Source organism: Saccharomyces kudriavzevii, assembly GCF_947243775.1.
Source record: "Saccharomyces kudriavzevii IFO 1802 strain IFO1802 genome assembly, chromosome: 5".
NCBI classification, from domain to species: domain Eukaryota; kingdom Fungi; phylum Ascomycota; class Saccharomycetes; order Saccharomycetales; family Saccharomycetaceae; genus Saccharomyces; species Saccharomyces kudriavzevii.
The window spans coordinates 326,129-343,416 of record NC_079276.1 but is presented as its reverse complement, the minus strand read 5'-3'; the positions used below and the strand labels follow the sequence as shown (position 1 = coordinate 343,416).

At 40.6% G+C, this 17,288-nt stretch overlaps 7 protein-coding genes and 1 non-coding gene across 8 annotated transcripts; 4 read left to right on the top strand and 4 right to left on the bottom strand.

Moving 5' to 3' along the window:
• Positions 1 to 93: 93 nt before the first annotated feature.
• On the bottom strand, positions 94 to 165 carry Skdi_5.trna12E. Its single transcript has one exon. It is a non-coding gene; the product is annotated as a tRNA-Glu (tRNA).
• A 3,648-nt stretch (positions 166 to 3,813) lies between these two features.
• SHC1 (Shc1p) lies at positions 3,814 to 5,391 on the bottom strand (the record flags this gene model as incomplete). The annotated part of the gene is made up of 1 exon (XM_056227507.1): positions 3,814 to 5,391. The coding sequence occupies one exon, from the start codon at positions 5,389 to 5,391 to the stop codon at positions 3,814 to 3,816; it is 1,578 nt and encodes a 525-aa protein (XP_056087321.1).
• A 532-nt stretch (positions 5,392 to 5,923) lies between these two features.
• On the bottom strand, positions 5,924 to 7,126 carry RAD51 (recombinase RAD51; the record flags this gene model as incomplete). Its single annotated transcript, XM_056227506.1, has 1 exon — positions 5,924 to 7,126. One exon carries the CDS (start codon positions 7,124 to 7,126, stop codon positions 5,924 to 5,926), a length of 1,203 nt encoding a protein of 400 aa, XP_056087320.1.
• Positions 7,127 to 7,719: 593 nt separating this feature from the next.
• PUP3 (proteasome core particle subunit beta 3) lies at positions 7,720 to 8,337 on the top strand (the record flags this gene model as incomplete). The annotated part of the gene is made up of 1 exon (XM_056227505.1): positions 7,720 to 8,337. The coding sequence occupies one exon, from the start codon at positions 7,720 to 7,722 to the stop codon at positions 8,335 to 8,337; it is 618 nt and encodes a 205-aa protein (XP_056087319.1).
• A 306-nt stretch (positions 8,338 to 8,643) lies between these two features.
• AIM11 (Aim11p) lies at positions 8,644 to 9,154 on the top strand (the record flags this gene model as incomplete). Its single annotated transcript, XM_056227503.1, has 2 exons — positions 8,644 to 8,794; positions 8,865 to 9,154. 2 exons carry the CDS (start codon positions 8,644 to 8,646, stop codon positions 9,152 to 9,154), a joined length of 441 nt encoding a protein of 146 aa, XP_056087318.1.
• A 298-nt stretch (positions 9,155 to 9,452) lies between these two features.
• Positions 9,453 to 13,745, top strand: TSC11 (TORC2 complex subunit TSC11; the record flags this gene model as incomplete). The annotated part of the gene is made up of 1 exon (XM_056227502.1): positions 9,453 to 13,745. One exon carries the CDS (start codon positions 9,453 to 9,455, stop codon positions 13,743 to 13,745), a length of 4,293 nt encoding a protein of 1,430 aa, XP_056087317.1.
• Positions 13,746 to 13,832: 87 nt separating this feature from the next.
• IES5 (Ies5p) lies at positions 13,833 to 14,216 on the bottom strand (the record flags this gene model as incomplete). Its single annotated transcript, XM_056227501.1, has 1 exon — positions 13,833 to 14,216. The coding sequence occupies one exon, from the start codon at positions 14,214 to 14,216 to the stop codon at positions 13,833 to 13,835; it is 384 nt and encodes a 127-aa protein (XP_056087316.1).
• A 709-nt stretch (positions 14,217 to 14,925) lies between these two features.
• MET6 (5-methyltetrahydropteroyltriglutamate-homocysteine S-methyltransferase) lies at positions 14,926 to 17,229 on the top strand (the record flags this gene model as incomplete). The annotated part of the gene is made up of 1 exon (XM_056227500.1): positions 14,926 to 17,229. One exon carries the CDS (start codon positions 14,926 to 14,928, stop codon positions 17,227 to 17,229), a length of 2,304 nt encoding a protein of 767 aa, XP_056087315.1.
• Between the last annotated feature and the right edge of the window lie 59 nt (positions 17,230 to 17,288).

Genomic DNA, 17,288 nt, shown 5'->3' with positions numbered 1-17,288 from the left:
GACATTTGAGGTACGACAATGGGCTGATCTATTGTATAACTGGCTCCTGACACCCCAGAGAGAGCGTTGGGAGTTGAAATTATAAAAAGTACACTCCGATACGGGGAGTCGAACCCCGGTCTCCACGGTGAAAGCGTGATGTGATAGCCGTTACACTATATCGGATGGCAACATGTTAGTTGTAAGGAAACCAATCCTTAGTCCCAACCGTATTCTGATTCATGATAGCACACCCTAATTACCAACTGCGTTTGAAGCAGGTTGAGATCCATCACCCTAAGCGGTCAGTGATGACCGATTTATTTAAGGTGAGAAAGGTATGGAGCTACAATTGGTGAACCCACTTGAAAAGTGGGAAGCCGGTGATTAATTTAGATAAGAAGTTCGTTTATCGTTTGATTAGTAAGTTGGCTGCGCGACAATTGGTAGTGGCGCTTCAAGATTTGAACATTGAAGCGGCACACCCTAAGCCTTCTAGAGGAAACCGAGGTGCATTGCAACCGGTGATTTTCTTTGACGCTTTGGATATTAAAACCGTCATCAAATCGATTCGATCTGACAGTAAAATGCTTTTTAAGCGGATAATCTGACTAATGAAGCTAGTAGGAGCTTTCCGGAATACTAGCGGGGGGAGAGGCCTCCGAATGCACTATAGTACTTTTACTGACCATTTACGTGACCACTTTTTGCAAAGAGTCGATACGCACAGAATAGAGCGCTCTTTAAAAAGATTAACACAAACTGGTATTCGCGACTATACTGCGCAGTTTAAGTTTTTTTTCGTCTACTATTGTCGCCGAGCTGTAGACCAAGTATTCTTGGTCACTAGATACACCAGGGACTTGAAAAACCAAACAAGGAAAGAGTTGCGCCTCAGAGGTCTTATCACTCTTTGAGACGACAAGTAAATTGTTTATCAACGCTACGTATCTAAGCGCTTCTTAAACCAGGGATTTAGAGCTCAAGCAAAACACTCGAGCGGTGATAACAACGAACGGAAGAGAAGGCCTCAAATCATGTGTACGCGCCACCATTTCTCTGTCCCAACTGCGGAGAACCGGGTCATTCTCGAAACTTTTCCTAATATGCAACTCTCTTCGTGCAGGAATATGATAAGCTGAATTTGGGACTTCACAGGAAGTTAAAACTTCCCATTTCATAAAATATACAAAGACAACCAAAAAAATTACTAAATGGAAGATAGGTAGAAGATAAGAAATGCTTGAGTACTCAATCCTTTTTTTACTCCTTATTTCTGTTGCATTCTTTGAACACGTAAAACCCTTGCATAAAAGCAATTGAACGAACATAACTGACTGCTAAAACGATCCGGTTTTTGGTGCAGAAACCGTAAGTACTTTACCTGTGGTGGATCGATCTACTCTGTAGATGGGCTGTTTCGAAATGGTGGTTCTAGCAGACTGGTTGGCTGTAATTTTCGTATGTAGGCCCAATGCGCTTTTAGGCTGGTTAGCCAAGGATCTGACCACACCGCAAGCGCAGCAAACAACCGGAGGATGATGCCCTCCTTTGGGAGCCTGAGCATTCTTAGCATTGACTTAATAATGATGGAACAACTGGCGGACAAATACGCCATAGAATTAGAAGAGATATGTATCTAGCATCGTAGACGAATGAGAATAAAGCCTCAGTAACAGTTTTGATTAATAACACAGAAGTGGTTACGAATTAAGTCCAAGGACATTGCGAGGGGAAGCTTGCCACCAAAATAATCAACGAACATCGAAAGGTTAAACATGAAATCTGGCTTAAGGAAGATAGCCGACCACTACAATTACAATCATACCCATATTTCGCCGAAAATTGAGGAAGAAGCATCGGTGTTGATCGACGACTTACTCACAAAGAAATTTACCCATATTTTACATGTCATTAACTATGCTAATCAAGAAAAAGGGCAGCAGTCACCTTTATGCATGAAAGCCTAATAGGGTCTCATTAAAGAATCCATTCCCATTGCGCCTTTAGAAATCCTATTTGCGAAAATATGTAAGGAGAAAATTGTCTTCACTTAAAACTTCGATAGCCGTCATCATCAGATTCAGATGAAGAAATTCATGTAATTTCAATTGTTTGGCTTTAAAATCGATATCGGGTGTTGCCCTTTGGGTAGGTCGAAGCCCCTAGTATGTTCGTTTGATATTGCCGATCTGTTTCGTGTGCTAGGCTTTGTAGTAGTGTATTTAGACGACATCCTGGTTTTTAGTGATATGAAAGAGCACTGGAAACAGTATGTAGAATGTTGAGTTGGTTAAAAGGTGTAAAATTGATAAGTACAATAGACAAAATGCAAGTTTGAACACGAATTAGAGCAATTCTTGGGTGATCAAATTTGCGACGTGGTATTAGGCCATTACGAGGAAAATGCGATGCAATCAAGAGATTGGAAGTAAAAAAAGAGATCAAAGGTGCGGGGAACATGCAGTCTTCACAGGAGATCCATATCCAAGTGCTGGTCCACTAATGAACGACGAACGAAAAAGGGACGGCGCTTGAAAAAGCAAGAGAAGGCGATTGAAGCCCTCAAGCAATCGTTGAGTTCCATTAACTCCATTCGCTATAGAAGATAAGTGCAGACTACTGACGTTTGGCGTATAATTATAAAATACACAAAATAACAAGGTTGTTGGGTCGGCAACTGCGGCAAAACCTTCAAGGACCACAAATTGCAGCAATTCAATGACGCTTTAAATCTTATTCTGCCATTCCCCTACTTTGCGCACTTTTGAACATCATATATAGTAATACCCTAGGGCCAGGAATGGTATTCTATTTGACCTGTTATGCTAATAATGGACAATGGTTGACTCTTGTTCCAACAGTTAAGATGTTTAATGAGTAGCATCAGACTCTGTTTAACTCGCTGTCTTATTATTTAACCGCTTATAGGAGGCATCTTCTTCAAATTTCCACTGGTAAGGTTGCAAAGGAAAACGAAGAAAAAAGCAGATTATTTTATATATCCTCGGCCTTGTTGTTTGTTATACGTCATCTAAGGAATAACCTGATCTAGAATGCTAACTCTGGAAATGAAGATATCTTATCTTAATGCTCTCATTAGATGTAAGTGAGTGTTACTATAATTGTCATAATTCTTCTTCTTTTATGCAACTACAAGACAGCATTTTATGATGCGCATGATCAAAATGTTAGAGGGATCCATACTCATTGAGTATCCTTTAACATGAACATGATGCAATATTTATTATAAGTTTTCTGCAATAGTTCGATGTATAACTACTGATTATTGCATGTTGGATTGATATTCTTTTTCCCTCTTTTTTATTCATTTCCGTTTTAAACCTAACGATGAGAATTTTTAACTAAAGGTAAATACAGAAGAGAAAAAACGAATATATAAGTGGCTTACTACTATGTAACTTGACAAGAAAACCGATAACAAGAAAGGAAAGGTGCTACAGTTATAGCATTTGGCATAGTAAACTTCCTCAGCTATTTTTCTCGAGAAAGGAAAAGTAAAGAGTGACAGCAGATAATTGGTGTGTTTGAAAAAATGCGCTAAAATATAATACTCTAGAATTAGTGCCCTTTTATAAGTAGTGAAAAAGGGTAAAAACACATGTACAAAAACATGCTTGAGAATACCAAAAGAACTTAGTTGAGTTTTATTTATTAGATATATAGTGAGAAAAAGAAATTCAATGAATATGGAAATATGGGTAATTAGTCTATTTTTGACCAAACAAACTTCTAAGATAAACCGAGCTCCACAGTTTCTGAAAAAATAATAACCAAAGAAAAAGAATGATAGAAAAGTCCGTACTTTATCAATTAGATCAATTTTCTAAACGCCACAACCTCATCGGAGGTCTTACAATACTTCTGTACTGGTCCAGGATGTCTAAATGGAACAATTCCAACATTTCTGCGGGCTTCTGCCAATAATCTTGCTGATTCCGCATGCCCTAAAACAGCTGCCTTCTTATATAGCACCATTGCATAATCTGGATCAGAAATAATAAGATCTTTGAATCCTGTCATATAGATATTGGCTAACTCGTAAGGGGCACCACAGATCAGGCTGTTTGCCATAGATGTAGCCCTTCGCAACCATCTATAACCATCCAATTTTGTTAGAATATCCTCGGGAAGACCCATCAAACCATGATATGAATATACGCCTAATTTGTACATTGCGGCAGGGTGATTTTTAATTGCCGCAAAGGTCAAGAAGTTAACTGCCTTGGACGCATTTCTTGTTACGCCCAACCCGCACTCATAACAGATAGCCGTTCTGTAAATACTTTCAATGTGTAGTCTCTTGGCTGCAGCTGAGAACAAAAGGAAAGCCCTTCTGTTCTTTATTTTACCAAAGATACCAGAGGAGTAAGCATCACCTAAAAGGTACTGAGCATCTGGATATCCAACGGCACTCAATTTCTTTAATATTATTTTCGCGTCGTTCAGTAATGATTCTTTTAAAGAATCAACTATGGAGGAATCACTCTCACCATCTTGTTCCTTGACCAATTCTTGTAGTTTTTCCATATCCAAACCTATCTTTAAGATGTACTGCGCATATTGAAAGTTGGAATATATATCATGGGTTTTCTTAACAGCCTCACCATACATTTCAATGGTTTTCCATCTTGTTAGTAAGCTTTTTTTATTTCTCTCGCCAAGATGAAATTTAGCCACCTTGTGTGATTCCGATGCAACCACCTCGTTTGTGAAACATGAACTATTGCCAACATCAAAATCCAACGACGCATTTTTAGGAAGGGATAGCGAACTTGAACTTCTGTTGACGTCATTTGAAGAACCCGATCCGCTTGGGTTGTTCAAAAAATCCAAGTCGTTTGACTGACCAAAAGAGAGAGCGACGGATTGATTATGAGAGGGAGGTGGCTCGACGAAGTCGTCAAACACTGAGTTTCTCTGTGGCGCCGTGCTATCTGAAATTTCAGAGGAAATATCAGTTTCAAAAGATACTCGTGATTTCCCCTCTGGGGACGAAGGAATATCATCAGCAAACTCTCTTCCTTCAGAGAGAATACTTTTTGTGGGGAATGTATTGTATTTTTCGACTAAGGAAGGCGAAGGATCGCTAGCCATCGTGTCCCCACCAACAGCAGGAGCAATTTGTTCGCCACCTTCGTCATCCATTGGAGACTCTGACAGAGAATTGTTCGAATTAGGCAAATCTTCCTTTCTGCTATTCGTGTATATGTTACTTTGGTGTGTCATATTGGAGGAAGCAGACGACCAATATTGATCGGCATCTGGTTCATTCAACGCCAAAGAGGAGCCGGTGGAGAACTGACTTGATTCGAGATGATCATCCATTCCACTACAAGCTCCGATTTCAGGATATGCTCCAGGGGTATTTGAGCAAATGGCTATGGACATATTGGGTACAGTCTGAAAGGACAGAAATTATTTTGAGAATATTAGGCGTGCTTCTCTTGCTGTTGACAAAAGTCCTGTTCAATTCCTTTCTTCAAAGTACAGTTTACCATTCAATATGAAACGTTAAAATTCAAACAAGGAGAATTATCACCGGTGTGAAGAAGAATAAAATACTCTGGGTTGGGCTTATAACAGAATGGAGACATCGATCGAAAATTTTTTTTTCACTCCCCTAAAAGGATAAAGCCACACGGACCCTGTAAAAAAAAGTAGTCATCGAAAAGACAGTCGAAGAGAAAAAAGTACATATATTTGATAGGTGACAATAAGAAAGTTATCTAAAAGAACTGAAAAAAAAACGACAAGATCGTGGATAGAATCGTGAAGTATATATGACGAAATATATGCAAAAATCTAAGACAATGGGGAGAAATGAAAATAAAGAGTATGGAACGTAACCTAAGGAGGAGAACTGAAAGTAGGCCTGTAGATATGAATAGGGACAAGAGGGTGTATGTATGTGTGTGTGTAATTATTCGTCTTCCTCTCTGGGGTCACCGACACCGTCTTCGTAGATTGCAAATACACACTCGGCCTCGGGCAGGCAAGGCGAGTCCACGACTTTACATATTCTTTGACATCCTTTACCTTTCTTGAAACCAAGTCGTGTGGTGGAAGAATGGGCCATAATGTTACCACCAATTGGCTTCTTCGGGTCTGAGTTGAAAGACATGCCACCATCGACTTGGGCGACGACTTGGTTAGTAACGACGACGGCGACACCAAATTGGTCGGCCAGTCTTTGTAGGGCACGCATGAATTTGGCCAAATGCATTTGTCTGGCGCTTAGCTCACCTCTACCGGAAAAATCCGTTCTGTAAAGAGCCATGACAGAATCCACCACGATCAAAGAGAACCTGGACTCACTCATCATTTGAGCAGCCGCGTCCAGCAGTCTCAGCTGATGGTCTGCATTGTAGGCTCTTGCATAAGCAACATTGTTCAAGGCATCATCCGGGTCCAATCCGAACCGCTGAGCAATGGACACCAATCTCACGGGTCTAAAAGTACCTTCGGTGTCGATATACAAACATTTACCTTCACCGCCACCAATATCTAGTGGGATTTGACAAGTTACTGCCAAAGTGTGACACAGTTGAGACTTACCTGTTCTGAATTCACCAAACAGCTCGGTAATGGAACCTGTTTCTACTCCACCACCCAAGAGAGTGTCTAGATTCTTGGACCCGCTAGTCAAACAAATCAGTTCCGATCTTCTCAGGTGGAAATCTGCCGCGGTGACAAACCCCATGGGCACTAGCCGTGCGGCCTCGTTCAGCAACTTCTCTGCTTTCGCCTCAGATATACCTTTAATTTCCATTAAAGCCTTTTTGGGAGCATACGCTACCGCTTCAGCCGTATGCAACCCACTCTCTCTTAGCTTTTTCACGTCTGCCGCAGTGATTCCGTTCACTTGCAACTTTTCGATAGGCACGAACGAACCCAACGCAGCTTCATCGAACTCTTCGTCCTCCACCTCGCCCTGCATTTGATCGTGCTTCGGCAACCCGGCACCAACGGCGGAGCCGTTGGTTTCCGCAATTTCACCACCGCCACTATTGCCGCTTCCATCAACGATGGACTGTGAAGGGTCTGCTGGTACAGTAGACATCAATGAACCGTTTCCGTACTGAAGCTGCGACTCTGATACATGCTGTTCTTGAACTTGTGACATGCGAATATAACGAACTGAGAAGTCTTTAACAAAACAGTTGCCGGTACTATTTGTTGCTTCAACTAATAAAAGATATGCTGAAACTACGGGAGATAGAAGAAGTAAGAGAAAATTTTTCTGCACTCCTCACCATTCCCTTTATGGTCCCACCACGCGTACTGTAAACAAACCAAGATAAAAAAAATGGTAGAAAAGACGCGTAACATAGGGTAACGAAGTGCATTAGTTCTCGCAGGCCCGGTGGATGGTACGCCAGCATTGATAAGAGCGGTATTCATGTTGCAACAGGCTGTCTATGGGTAGTAGCTGAGGCAGACAGTTTGAAAACTGCTATCAGTGCTCCTTTATGGCGATGAAGGGTCTGATCGCTATTAACGTAGTTCAATCACGTGCCCAGAGAGCCTATGGGTGGCAAAAATACTGGAAAGTGCAGGGGCGAGAAAAAGAAGAAATCAGAAAAAGGTTCTCGCACTAAGGAAGAGATCAATTGAAACAACGAAGCTGCTGAACAAGTTTGGAAAGTGGTTGAATAGTAGTGTGCGCTGCTTGAGAATTGTTGGTAAGAGAATAGAATAACGAACAGAAAATAGAGAATGTCCGATCCTAGTTCTATTAACGGTGGTATTGTAGTTGCAATGACGGGTAAAGATTGTGTGGCCATAGCCTGCGATTTGCGTCTGGGAAGCCAGTCATTGGGTGTGTCGAACAAATTTGAGAAAATCTTCCACTATGGGCACGTCTTCTTAGGGATTACTGGTCTGGCTACTGACGTAACTACGCTAAACGAAATGTTCCGCTACAAGACAAACCTATACAAGCTGAGGGAAGAAAGAGCCATTGAGCCGGAAACTTTCACTCAATTGGTGTCCAGTTCGCTTTATGAAAGAAGATTTGGTCCATATTTCGTGGGCCCAGTGGTGGCAGGTATTAATTCCAAATCCGGGAAGCCCTTTATTGCCGGTTTCGACCTGATCGGCTGTATTGACGAGGCCAAAGATTTCATTGTCAGCGGCACTGCATCTGATCAGCTGTTCGGTATGTGCGAGTCCCTGTACGAGCCAAACCTGGAGTCAGAAGACCTTTTCGAAACCATAAGTCAAGCGCTACTGAACGCTGCCGACCGTGACGCACTTTCAGGCTGGGGGGCTGCGGTATACATCATCAAGAAGGACAAGGTGGTGAAGAGATATTTGAAGATGAGACAAGATTAATCACTTGACGTCAACGTCAAATTCAAATCCAAAAAAGATCAATACGGGATAATCCCTAAACAGAAGAAGAAAAAGAAAATCTATACATCTACTTCATCTTTTATTTTAAGTAAACAGAATAAACGAAATCAATATATAAATACTCAAATGCATAAAGTCAACTAATGACCTAAACAGTCCACCCGGTGACCGTACTTTTTGGGAAACAAGCGTTACTGAGCAGCCGCGATCCTTTTGAAAAACCGACGCTACTATGGTAACTTGAACGGAGGAACAACTACTTTGCCAGGGGTTACCACTACTCGTATGACCGCTCCTTCGATGAACAGCACCACAATCGACGACAAGAAAGAGTACAAGAAAAGGAGAGTACTCCAGATGGCCAGGTTTTATGGTGCGGCCGCTTTCACCCTGATCACCATGAGACTAATCTCCAAGGCCATAAAAGTACGAAAATGTATGTAATGCGTCCTATTTTAGTAGACAAGCTTCAACAACCTTTTACTAACATCGTCTATTACTGGCAGACGTCCCGAATATGTTCCAACAAAATTACAAGCCCCCACCGTTCTCCCAAAGGAACGAAGCCATGTCCGCGTTAACGTTTGCATCTGCAGCTTCCATAGGTACGTTCAGCACGTCGATATATGGATTTTGTTGGGCATTTGATATCTCAACTGCAAGCGAGTTCGTATTCAAGACAAGAGAGCTCATGGGTGTTCCGCAAACTGTGGACAGTGACACAAGCATGGACGAAGAAACTGCCAGACTGACCGAGCAATTGCAAGACCTTCTGTCGGGCGAAGAGGACAACTAGGGCCGCCGGTTTTCCCACCTCTCTAAAGTGTAAATATAACATAATTACAAACCGTAGCCAGTTGATCTCTCCTTCATATATCTATGTACATTCTTTATTCTTTTAACTATGCGTATGGTCCTTTTTTTTTTTTATGTTCTCATGAAAATTGATTGATCCATCGGCAAGAAGAAAGATGAAATATCTATCAGTTCCTATTGTTCGCCGATATAACCAAAGTATTCTCAAATTATAGTTCTACACGCCAGGGAGGACACTCTGCACTGTAACATCTCTAGCGAAAGTTTATGATTTTGCAATGAGCATGCCTCATAGTACAAAGGAGAGTAGCCCTCTTTCAAGTCGGCACCGTTCAGTGATCAATACTGCTCCGCTATTGACCCCGAAACACAGCCATGATAACTCGAATACCCAAATTTCAAGTGCCAGGAATATTATATCAAGCAGTCCATCAACCATCATGAATGAAAGCTCTAAAAGAAATAAACAAAACTTGGTACTTTCAACCTCATTCATCTCCACCAAGAAACTGGAAAATAGTGCACCTTCGCCGACCAGTCCCCTAGTGGCAAGGCGAACGAGAAGCACTATGACGAAAGCACTTCTTAATCTGAAGTCAGAAATAAACAATCAATATCAGGAACTGGCTCGATTGCGCAAAAAGAAAGACGATTTGGAACATCTTCGGGACTCCACAATATCTGATATCTACTCCGGATCTTACTCCACGGATCATTTACAAAAGCACTCAATGAGGATAAGGGCTAACACGCAACTCAGAGAAATCGACAACTCGATAAAAAGAACCGAGCGGCACCTCTTTGACCTCAAACAACAATTTGACAAGAAAAGACAAAGATCGCTCACAACGTCCAGTTCAATAAGGGCTGACATAGGAAGCATCAGGAATGACGAGGCTCAAGATAATGATAGTGAAGAATTGGATGACCACAACAGTCTGACAGATCAAATCACTCTCGATGATGAATATCTGACCACTCCCACTTCAACAACTGAGCGTAGTAGTCAACAAAACTTGAATCGAAACAGCACAATTAACTCTCAAAACAATGAGAACCTTTCAACTGTTTCTGTTTCAAATTTGGGCGATTCACATGGAATGAATTTGACAGATGACACCGAAAAAGATCTTAGTAATATTGAGAACGAAAATCAAATCTTCAAATCTACAACGACTGAGGCAGCTACTTGGTTAGTAAGCGACTATATGCAAAGTTTTCAAGAAAAGAATGTTAATCCTGATTTTATCGCCCAAAAGGCAAATGGCTTAGTCATTTTGTTGAGAGAGCATACAGAAATAAGAAAAGATTTAGTGTTGACTTCGTTTATGTCATCAATTCAAAATCTTCTTCTTAGTGAAAACAAACTTATTGCGGCATCTGCCTACAGAGTATGCCGATATTTAATCAATACTTCAAGTTTCATTGATGAACTGTTGGAGTTGAGGTTAGATGCGTTTATTATTATCTCCTTGGCGAAAGATAATTCCTATCAAATAGAAAGAGAACAGGCCTTGAAGCTAGTACGGAGATTCATTGAATACAACAATGGTATAACACAGGGCATGATGCAAGCCATTATAAGTTGTGTTGAAAAACCCGAAGACTCTCTAAGGCATATGGCGTTGGAAACTCTGTTAGAGCTTTGTTTTGTCACTCCAGAAATGGTTAAAGAATGTCATGGTATGAGAGTTATCGAGGGATTCTTACAAGACTATACTTCATTTTCACTTGCGTCGGTAATATTGGATACTGTTTTACAGTTAATGGCTACGCACAAGACAAGACAACATTTTTTAGAAGACTTCAATGTATCTGTATTAACCACGGTCTTTTCCGACACAAATACCAAGTCAAACGTTAATGTAGAAAAAATGCAAAACGCTTCTACACTTATTTCAATGACTCTGAACAGCTACAACGGTTTTATGCTTTTTTCTAACGATAACTTCCAGCCGCTCAAACAGTTGGTATCATTTTTTCAAATTTCAATTTGCGCTCAATATCTCATCGATATCTTTCTTGATGTTTTGAAAATCAAACCTTTACCATACAAACCAAGGGGCAGACACTCTCATTCTTTCAAACCAACCCCATCCCAATACTATAAAGAATGTATGTCTGTGAACCAAAGGCTTGCGTTAATTGTGCTTATTTTAGACAACTCAGAGTTTGTATCTCATCTTCTTGAACTTCTGAACGAAGAAGATAGAGATGACAACCTGGTAGCAAAAGGTAGATATCTTCTTACTGAATATTTTAATCTCAGGATGAACTTAGTCGACAATAGATACACCTCAGTGTCAAAACCAATTTCCAAGGAAAATTTCACCTATGTGAACGAAACATTCCAGTTCAGAAAGATAGCTTATAGAATGAATAGAAATAGAAATACAATTGGAATGTCTGATATCGATTACGTTCAAAACATAAAATCATTTTCCAAAAATATCAAAGAAAATACTCTTCTTCGCGAAGTGGATGATTTCCGATTCAGGAGAATGGTTTATGACTCTAAAGTTTTACAAACAAAGGACTTTACGCGATGGAATTGGAACATAATAAATGAATTACTCGAAGGACCCTTATTGAATAAAAAACAACTGGAAGAATTGGTTAAATCAACCAAATTCATCAGGAGATTATTGGTGTTTTATAGACCACTTAGATTGAGATTTTCCAATGTCAATAGAGGTGCAAAATTATCTCAAAAATATGTGCAAGTTGGATGTCAGTTTTTCAAAACACTAACGGCAACGCCTGAAGGCATGAAAATCCTCATGGATGATACCAAGATTATACCGCAATTGGCTTCTTTAATGTTTAGAGCCATGGAGGGAAACATATCCGGTAACATTTTCAACAAAAATACATTAAGGGAGAAAATAATTTTTGGCTATTTCAAATTTATTGGAATCCTCATGCAATCTAAGAATGGGGTCCATATTTTAACAAGATGGAACTTTTTTACCGTGATATATAAGATGTTTCAATTCGAATCGAAGTTGGGGCTCCAATTTTTATTACTGACCATACCTGAATTAGATTTGAAGTATTCGTCACATTGCCGTGTCATTATTGGCAAGGCACTTGTTGTTGCCAACGAAAAAGTTAGGATTGAGGCCACGAAGCATATCGGTGACAAACTAAAGGAACTGTTATCGATGAAAGAAAGTGATCTCAAGTTGAAAGCAAACAAAACCAAACTGCAGCAATTTAAAATGGAAATGCTAACGCGACAGCTATACGATTTAAGCCCCAGTGTAGTTGCGGTAGCGGACCAAGCTTTATATGAGTGTATTGTTGCAGGCAATGGCTCCGAAGAGTTGGGCACCTCATTTAGGATGTTTTTGAATCAAATGGTATTTATCAGGTCGCCGATACTTTTCGAACTGTTAAGTCGGCCGTACGGGTTTCAACTGTTGAATGAAATCAATTTCGTGAAGGAGGAGAGAGATTCGTGGTTGTCCAAAAAAAATTTAGAATATGTTCATATTGTGGAGGAGTTTTTGAAGAAAAATCAATCAATAGATGCCAAATCCCTTACGTTTCAACAAAAGAGCCGTTTACCACTTCATTTTTATGAAAGTTTAACCAAAACGGAAGACGGGATATTGCTCTTAAGCCATACAGGGGATTTAGTTACGTTTATGAACGTCATAAAAAAATACGTTAACGGAAACGATATGACTATGATGGAAGATGCCAAAGAAATTTTGGACTTAAAAGCGGCACTGTGGTGCGTTGGATTCATAGGATCCACAGAATTGGGCATAGGCTTATTGGATAACTACTCGTTGGTGGAAGATATTATTGAGGTGGCCTATAACGCTAGCGTGACCAGCGTCAGGTTTACAGCATTTTATGTTTTGGGGTTAATCAGCACTACCCGAGAAGGGTGCGAAATTCTGGATGAAATGGGGTGGAATTGTTGTGTCAGCGTACAAGACGAGCCAATCGGAATTGCATTACCGAACCGACTTGATAGATTTCTTTCATATAATGAGCACAAATGGTCCACTTTCGGCGAGTATACAGACGAGATGATAGTTTTTAATAGAAGCAATGGTGACCTGATAGAAAAGAGCGTTCCTATTGAATTCGATTTAGACAAATTGCTCAGAGAGAAGAATACAGCAGAGAATCCATTAAACGAGAAGATGATCATCAGTAAAAACGACAAGAACATCACAAGTCAAAGTATTACAATTTCAGATGAAAATAATAGTTTTTTCTCAATTGAAGGCCTACCTTCTCCCTATGTGTCACAATACCGCAACGACGAGGATTCGATCGAAATCAAAGTGCTGCACATAGTGAGTCAACTAGGTAATCACATCCTTTCCAATCACGCTGTAAAGGAAATCACAGAAATAAACAATAAGTATGGTCCAAGGCTTTTTGAAAACGAGAAAATGTTCTTCAAAGTGTTCAATATGATGTCGAAATATCGATTTAAACCACACGTCAGGAAGTTTCTTTGTGGGCTATTCATCAACCACAGAGCACTTGAAAATGTTATTAGGCACGATAACAAGAGAGACAAAAGACCAACATACTCTACACGTTAACGTAAAAAGAGGCCCGCGTATACATGTATATAAACATAATATTCCAAAACCAAGCATTTCCCTTCATCGCATTATATAGCACGTTATTTATGGTAGGTGAGTGTCATTATATAGTAGCGGAGTTTCCTTATACAGGGTATATGCATCCACTAACTCTTCCGGAATCTCAATGTCTTCCTTGTTCTCAAGCTTTGACGTGGTTAGTGATATTTGTTCGTTATACCACCTCAATTCGGGAACTTTCTCCACCGTCGCCTCTGAGATTAAGCACGGGGCTTCCGTATTGGAGGAAGCAGTGCCAGCAACGTCAGCATCCACACTGTTCAGCACCGTTATTACACTAGATACTTTTCTCAGTAGTGTAGTATATTCCCTCTTTAGCGTAGCGTCTTGTTTGACCAGCTCATCGTTCCTCGACGATATTTTCCGTATGTCTTTATCTATGTGGCTCTCTGGGTCTTTGCTAGGCATATTTTATGCTGTTCCCTAATTTTTTTTATATATTTGTTCGACTAATTTGTCGCAATCATACAATATCTTAGGCCCATCATCTTTACCTCCGAGTGCGGTTTGCTCTCACGTAATTTTCCACAATCCAAAGTCATATGCTCCGGGTAAACCAATAGCACGCCACATCACGTGCATACTGTGCCTTAAAGCCACACCTACTCATGGCACGTGACTTATGGGCGGAGTAGCATATTGGAGCAGGAGTCAGCTGAAAAAAAAATAGTGGGCCGGTAAAGGGAAAAAGCCAAAGCGGTACTAGACTTGAACTCGTTTAGTGTGAACGTGGAAAAGGCCAATATCCTGCTAGAGTCATCGCAGTCGTGGCAGCCCTCTCGCTCTATCGCCCGGTCGGAATTGGTAAAACTGTGGTAGTCACAGCTCGTTCTGGTCAACTGAGAACTGTGAATGTGAATATGGAAGAAACTGCGATAGATGCAGTAATTTAAGGGAAGCTAGCTAGCTTTTCCAACTGTGAAAGAAAAAAAAAGCAATGAAAAAAATTCTATATAAGTATTGGATTTTTCATCTTCAGTCTTGTTAGTTTCCTTTCACACATTGTATTATTTCCTTACTTGTTTACTTTGTAATCGTAAAAGGTTAAGCATCTAAGAGCATTGACATCACTCTAAGAAACAAAATACCAAAAATTAAATCAAACTATATATCAAAAATGGTTCAATCTGCTGTCTTAGGGTTCCCAAGAATCGGTCCAAACAGAGAGTTAAAGAAGGCTACTGAAGGTTACTGGAACGGTAAAATCACTGTCGATGAGTTATTCAAGGTTGGTAAGGACTTGAGAACTCAAAACTGGAAGTTGCAAAAGGAAGCTGGTGTTGATATCATCCCATCGAATGACTTCTCCTTTTACGACCAAGTCCTTGATTTGTCTTTGTTGTTCAACGTCATTCCAGACCGTTACACTAAGTACGATCTGTCTCCAATTGACACATTGTTTGCCATGGGTAGAGGTTTACAAAGAAAGGCCACTGCAACTGAAAAGGCTGTTGATGTCACTGCTCTGGAAATGGTTAAATGGTTTGACTCTAACTACCATTACGTCAGACCAACCTTCTCCAAGACCACTCAATTTAAGTTGAACGGTCAAAAGCCAGTTGACGAATATTTGGAAGCTAAGGGATTGGGTATCCAAACCAGACCTGTCTTATTGGGTCCAGTCTCTTACTTATTCTTAGGTAAAGCCGACAAAGACTCTTTGGACTTGGAACCATTGTCTCTACTGGAACAATTACTGCCTCTATACGCTGAAATATTATCCAAATTGGCTGCTGCTGGTGCCACTGACGTTCAAATCGACGAACCTGTCTTGGTCTTAGACTTGCCTGCCAACGCTCAAGCTGCCATCAAGAAAGCTTACGCTTACTTCGGCGAACAAAGCAATCTACCAAAAATCACTTTGGCTACTTACTTTGGTACCGTTGTTCCAAACTTAGATGCGATCAAGGGCTTGCCAGTCGCTGCTTTGCACGTCGACTTTGTCAGAGCTCCTGAACAATTTGACGATGTCATTGCCGCCATCGGTGCCAAGCAAACTTTATCTGTCGGTATCGTTGATGGTAGAAACATCTGGAAGAACGACTTCAAGAAGTCTTCTGCCGTCGTTAACAAAGCTATTGAAAAGCTAGGTGCCGACAGAGTTGTTGTTGCTACTTCTTCCTCTTTGTTGCACACTCCAGTCGATTTGAATAATGAAACCAAATTGGATGCTGAGATCAAGGGCTTCTTCTCTTTCGCTACCCAAAAGTTGGACGAAGTTGTCGTCATCACAAAGCACGTTTCTGGTGGCAATGTCACTGCTGCTCTAGAAGCTAACGCTACCTCTGTTGAATCCAGAGGCAAATCTAAGCTCATCCATAACTCTGCAGTTAAGACTAGAGTTGCTTCCATTGACGAAAAGATGTCTACCAGAGCTGTTCCATTCGAACAAAGATTACCAGAACAACAAAAAGTCTTCAACCTACCATTGTTCCCAACTACTACTATTGGTTCTTTCCCTCAAACCAAGGATATTAGAATTAACAGAAACAAGTTCAACAAGGGTACCATTTCTGCTGAAGAATACGAGAAATTCATCAACTCCGAAATTGAAAAAGTCATTAGATTCCAAGAAGAAATTGGTTTGGATGTCCTAGTCCACGGTGAACCGGAAAGAAACGATATGGTTCAATACTTTGGTGAACAAATCAATGGTTACGCCTTCACTGTTAACGGTTGGGTTCAATCTTACGGTTCCAGATACGTTAGACCACCTATTATTGTTGGTGACTTATCTAGACCAAAGGCTATGTCCGTCAAGGAATCTGTCTACGCTCAATCCATCACTTCTAAACCAGTCAAGGGTATGTTGACTGGTCCAATTACCTGTTTGAGATGGTCTTTCCCAAGAGACGACGTTGACCAAAAGACTCAAGCTATGCAATTGGCTTTGGCTTTGAGAGATGAAGTTAACGATTTGGAAGCTGCCGGTATCAATGTCATTCAAGTCGATGAACCAGCTTTGAGAGAAGGTTTACCATTGAGAGAAGGCGCTGAAAGATCTGCTTACTACACGTGGGCTGCTGAAGCTTTCAGAGTCGCCACTTCTGGTGTCGCCAACAAGACTCAAATTCACTCTCATTTCTGCTACTCTGATTTGGATCCAAACCATATCAAGGCCTTGGATGCTGATGTTGTCTCCATCGAATTCTCGAAGAAGGACGATGCTAACTACATTGCTGAGTTCAAGAACTATCCAAACCACATTGGTTTAGGGTTATTCGATATCCATTCTCCAAGAGTTCCATCAAAGGATGAATTCATTGCCAAGATTTCAACCGTCTTGAAGACCTACCCAGCTGATAAATTCTGGGTTAACCCAGATTGTGGTTTGAAGACCAGAGGCTGGGAAGAAACTAGATTGTCTTTGACCCATATGGTTGAAGCCGCCAAGTACTTCCGTGAACAATACAAGAATTAAGGTTTTTAAAAAGGAAACAAAGTAATGATATTATTTGTGCTTTTTATTTTTTATTCTGG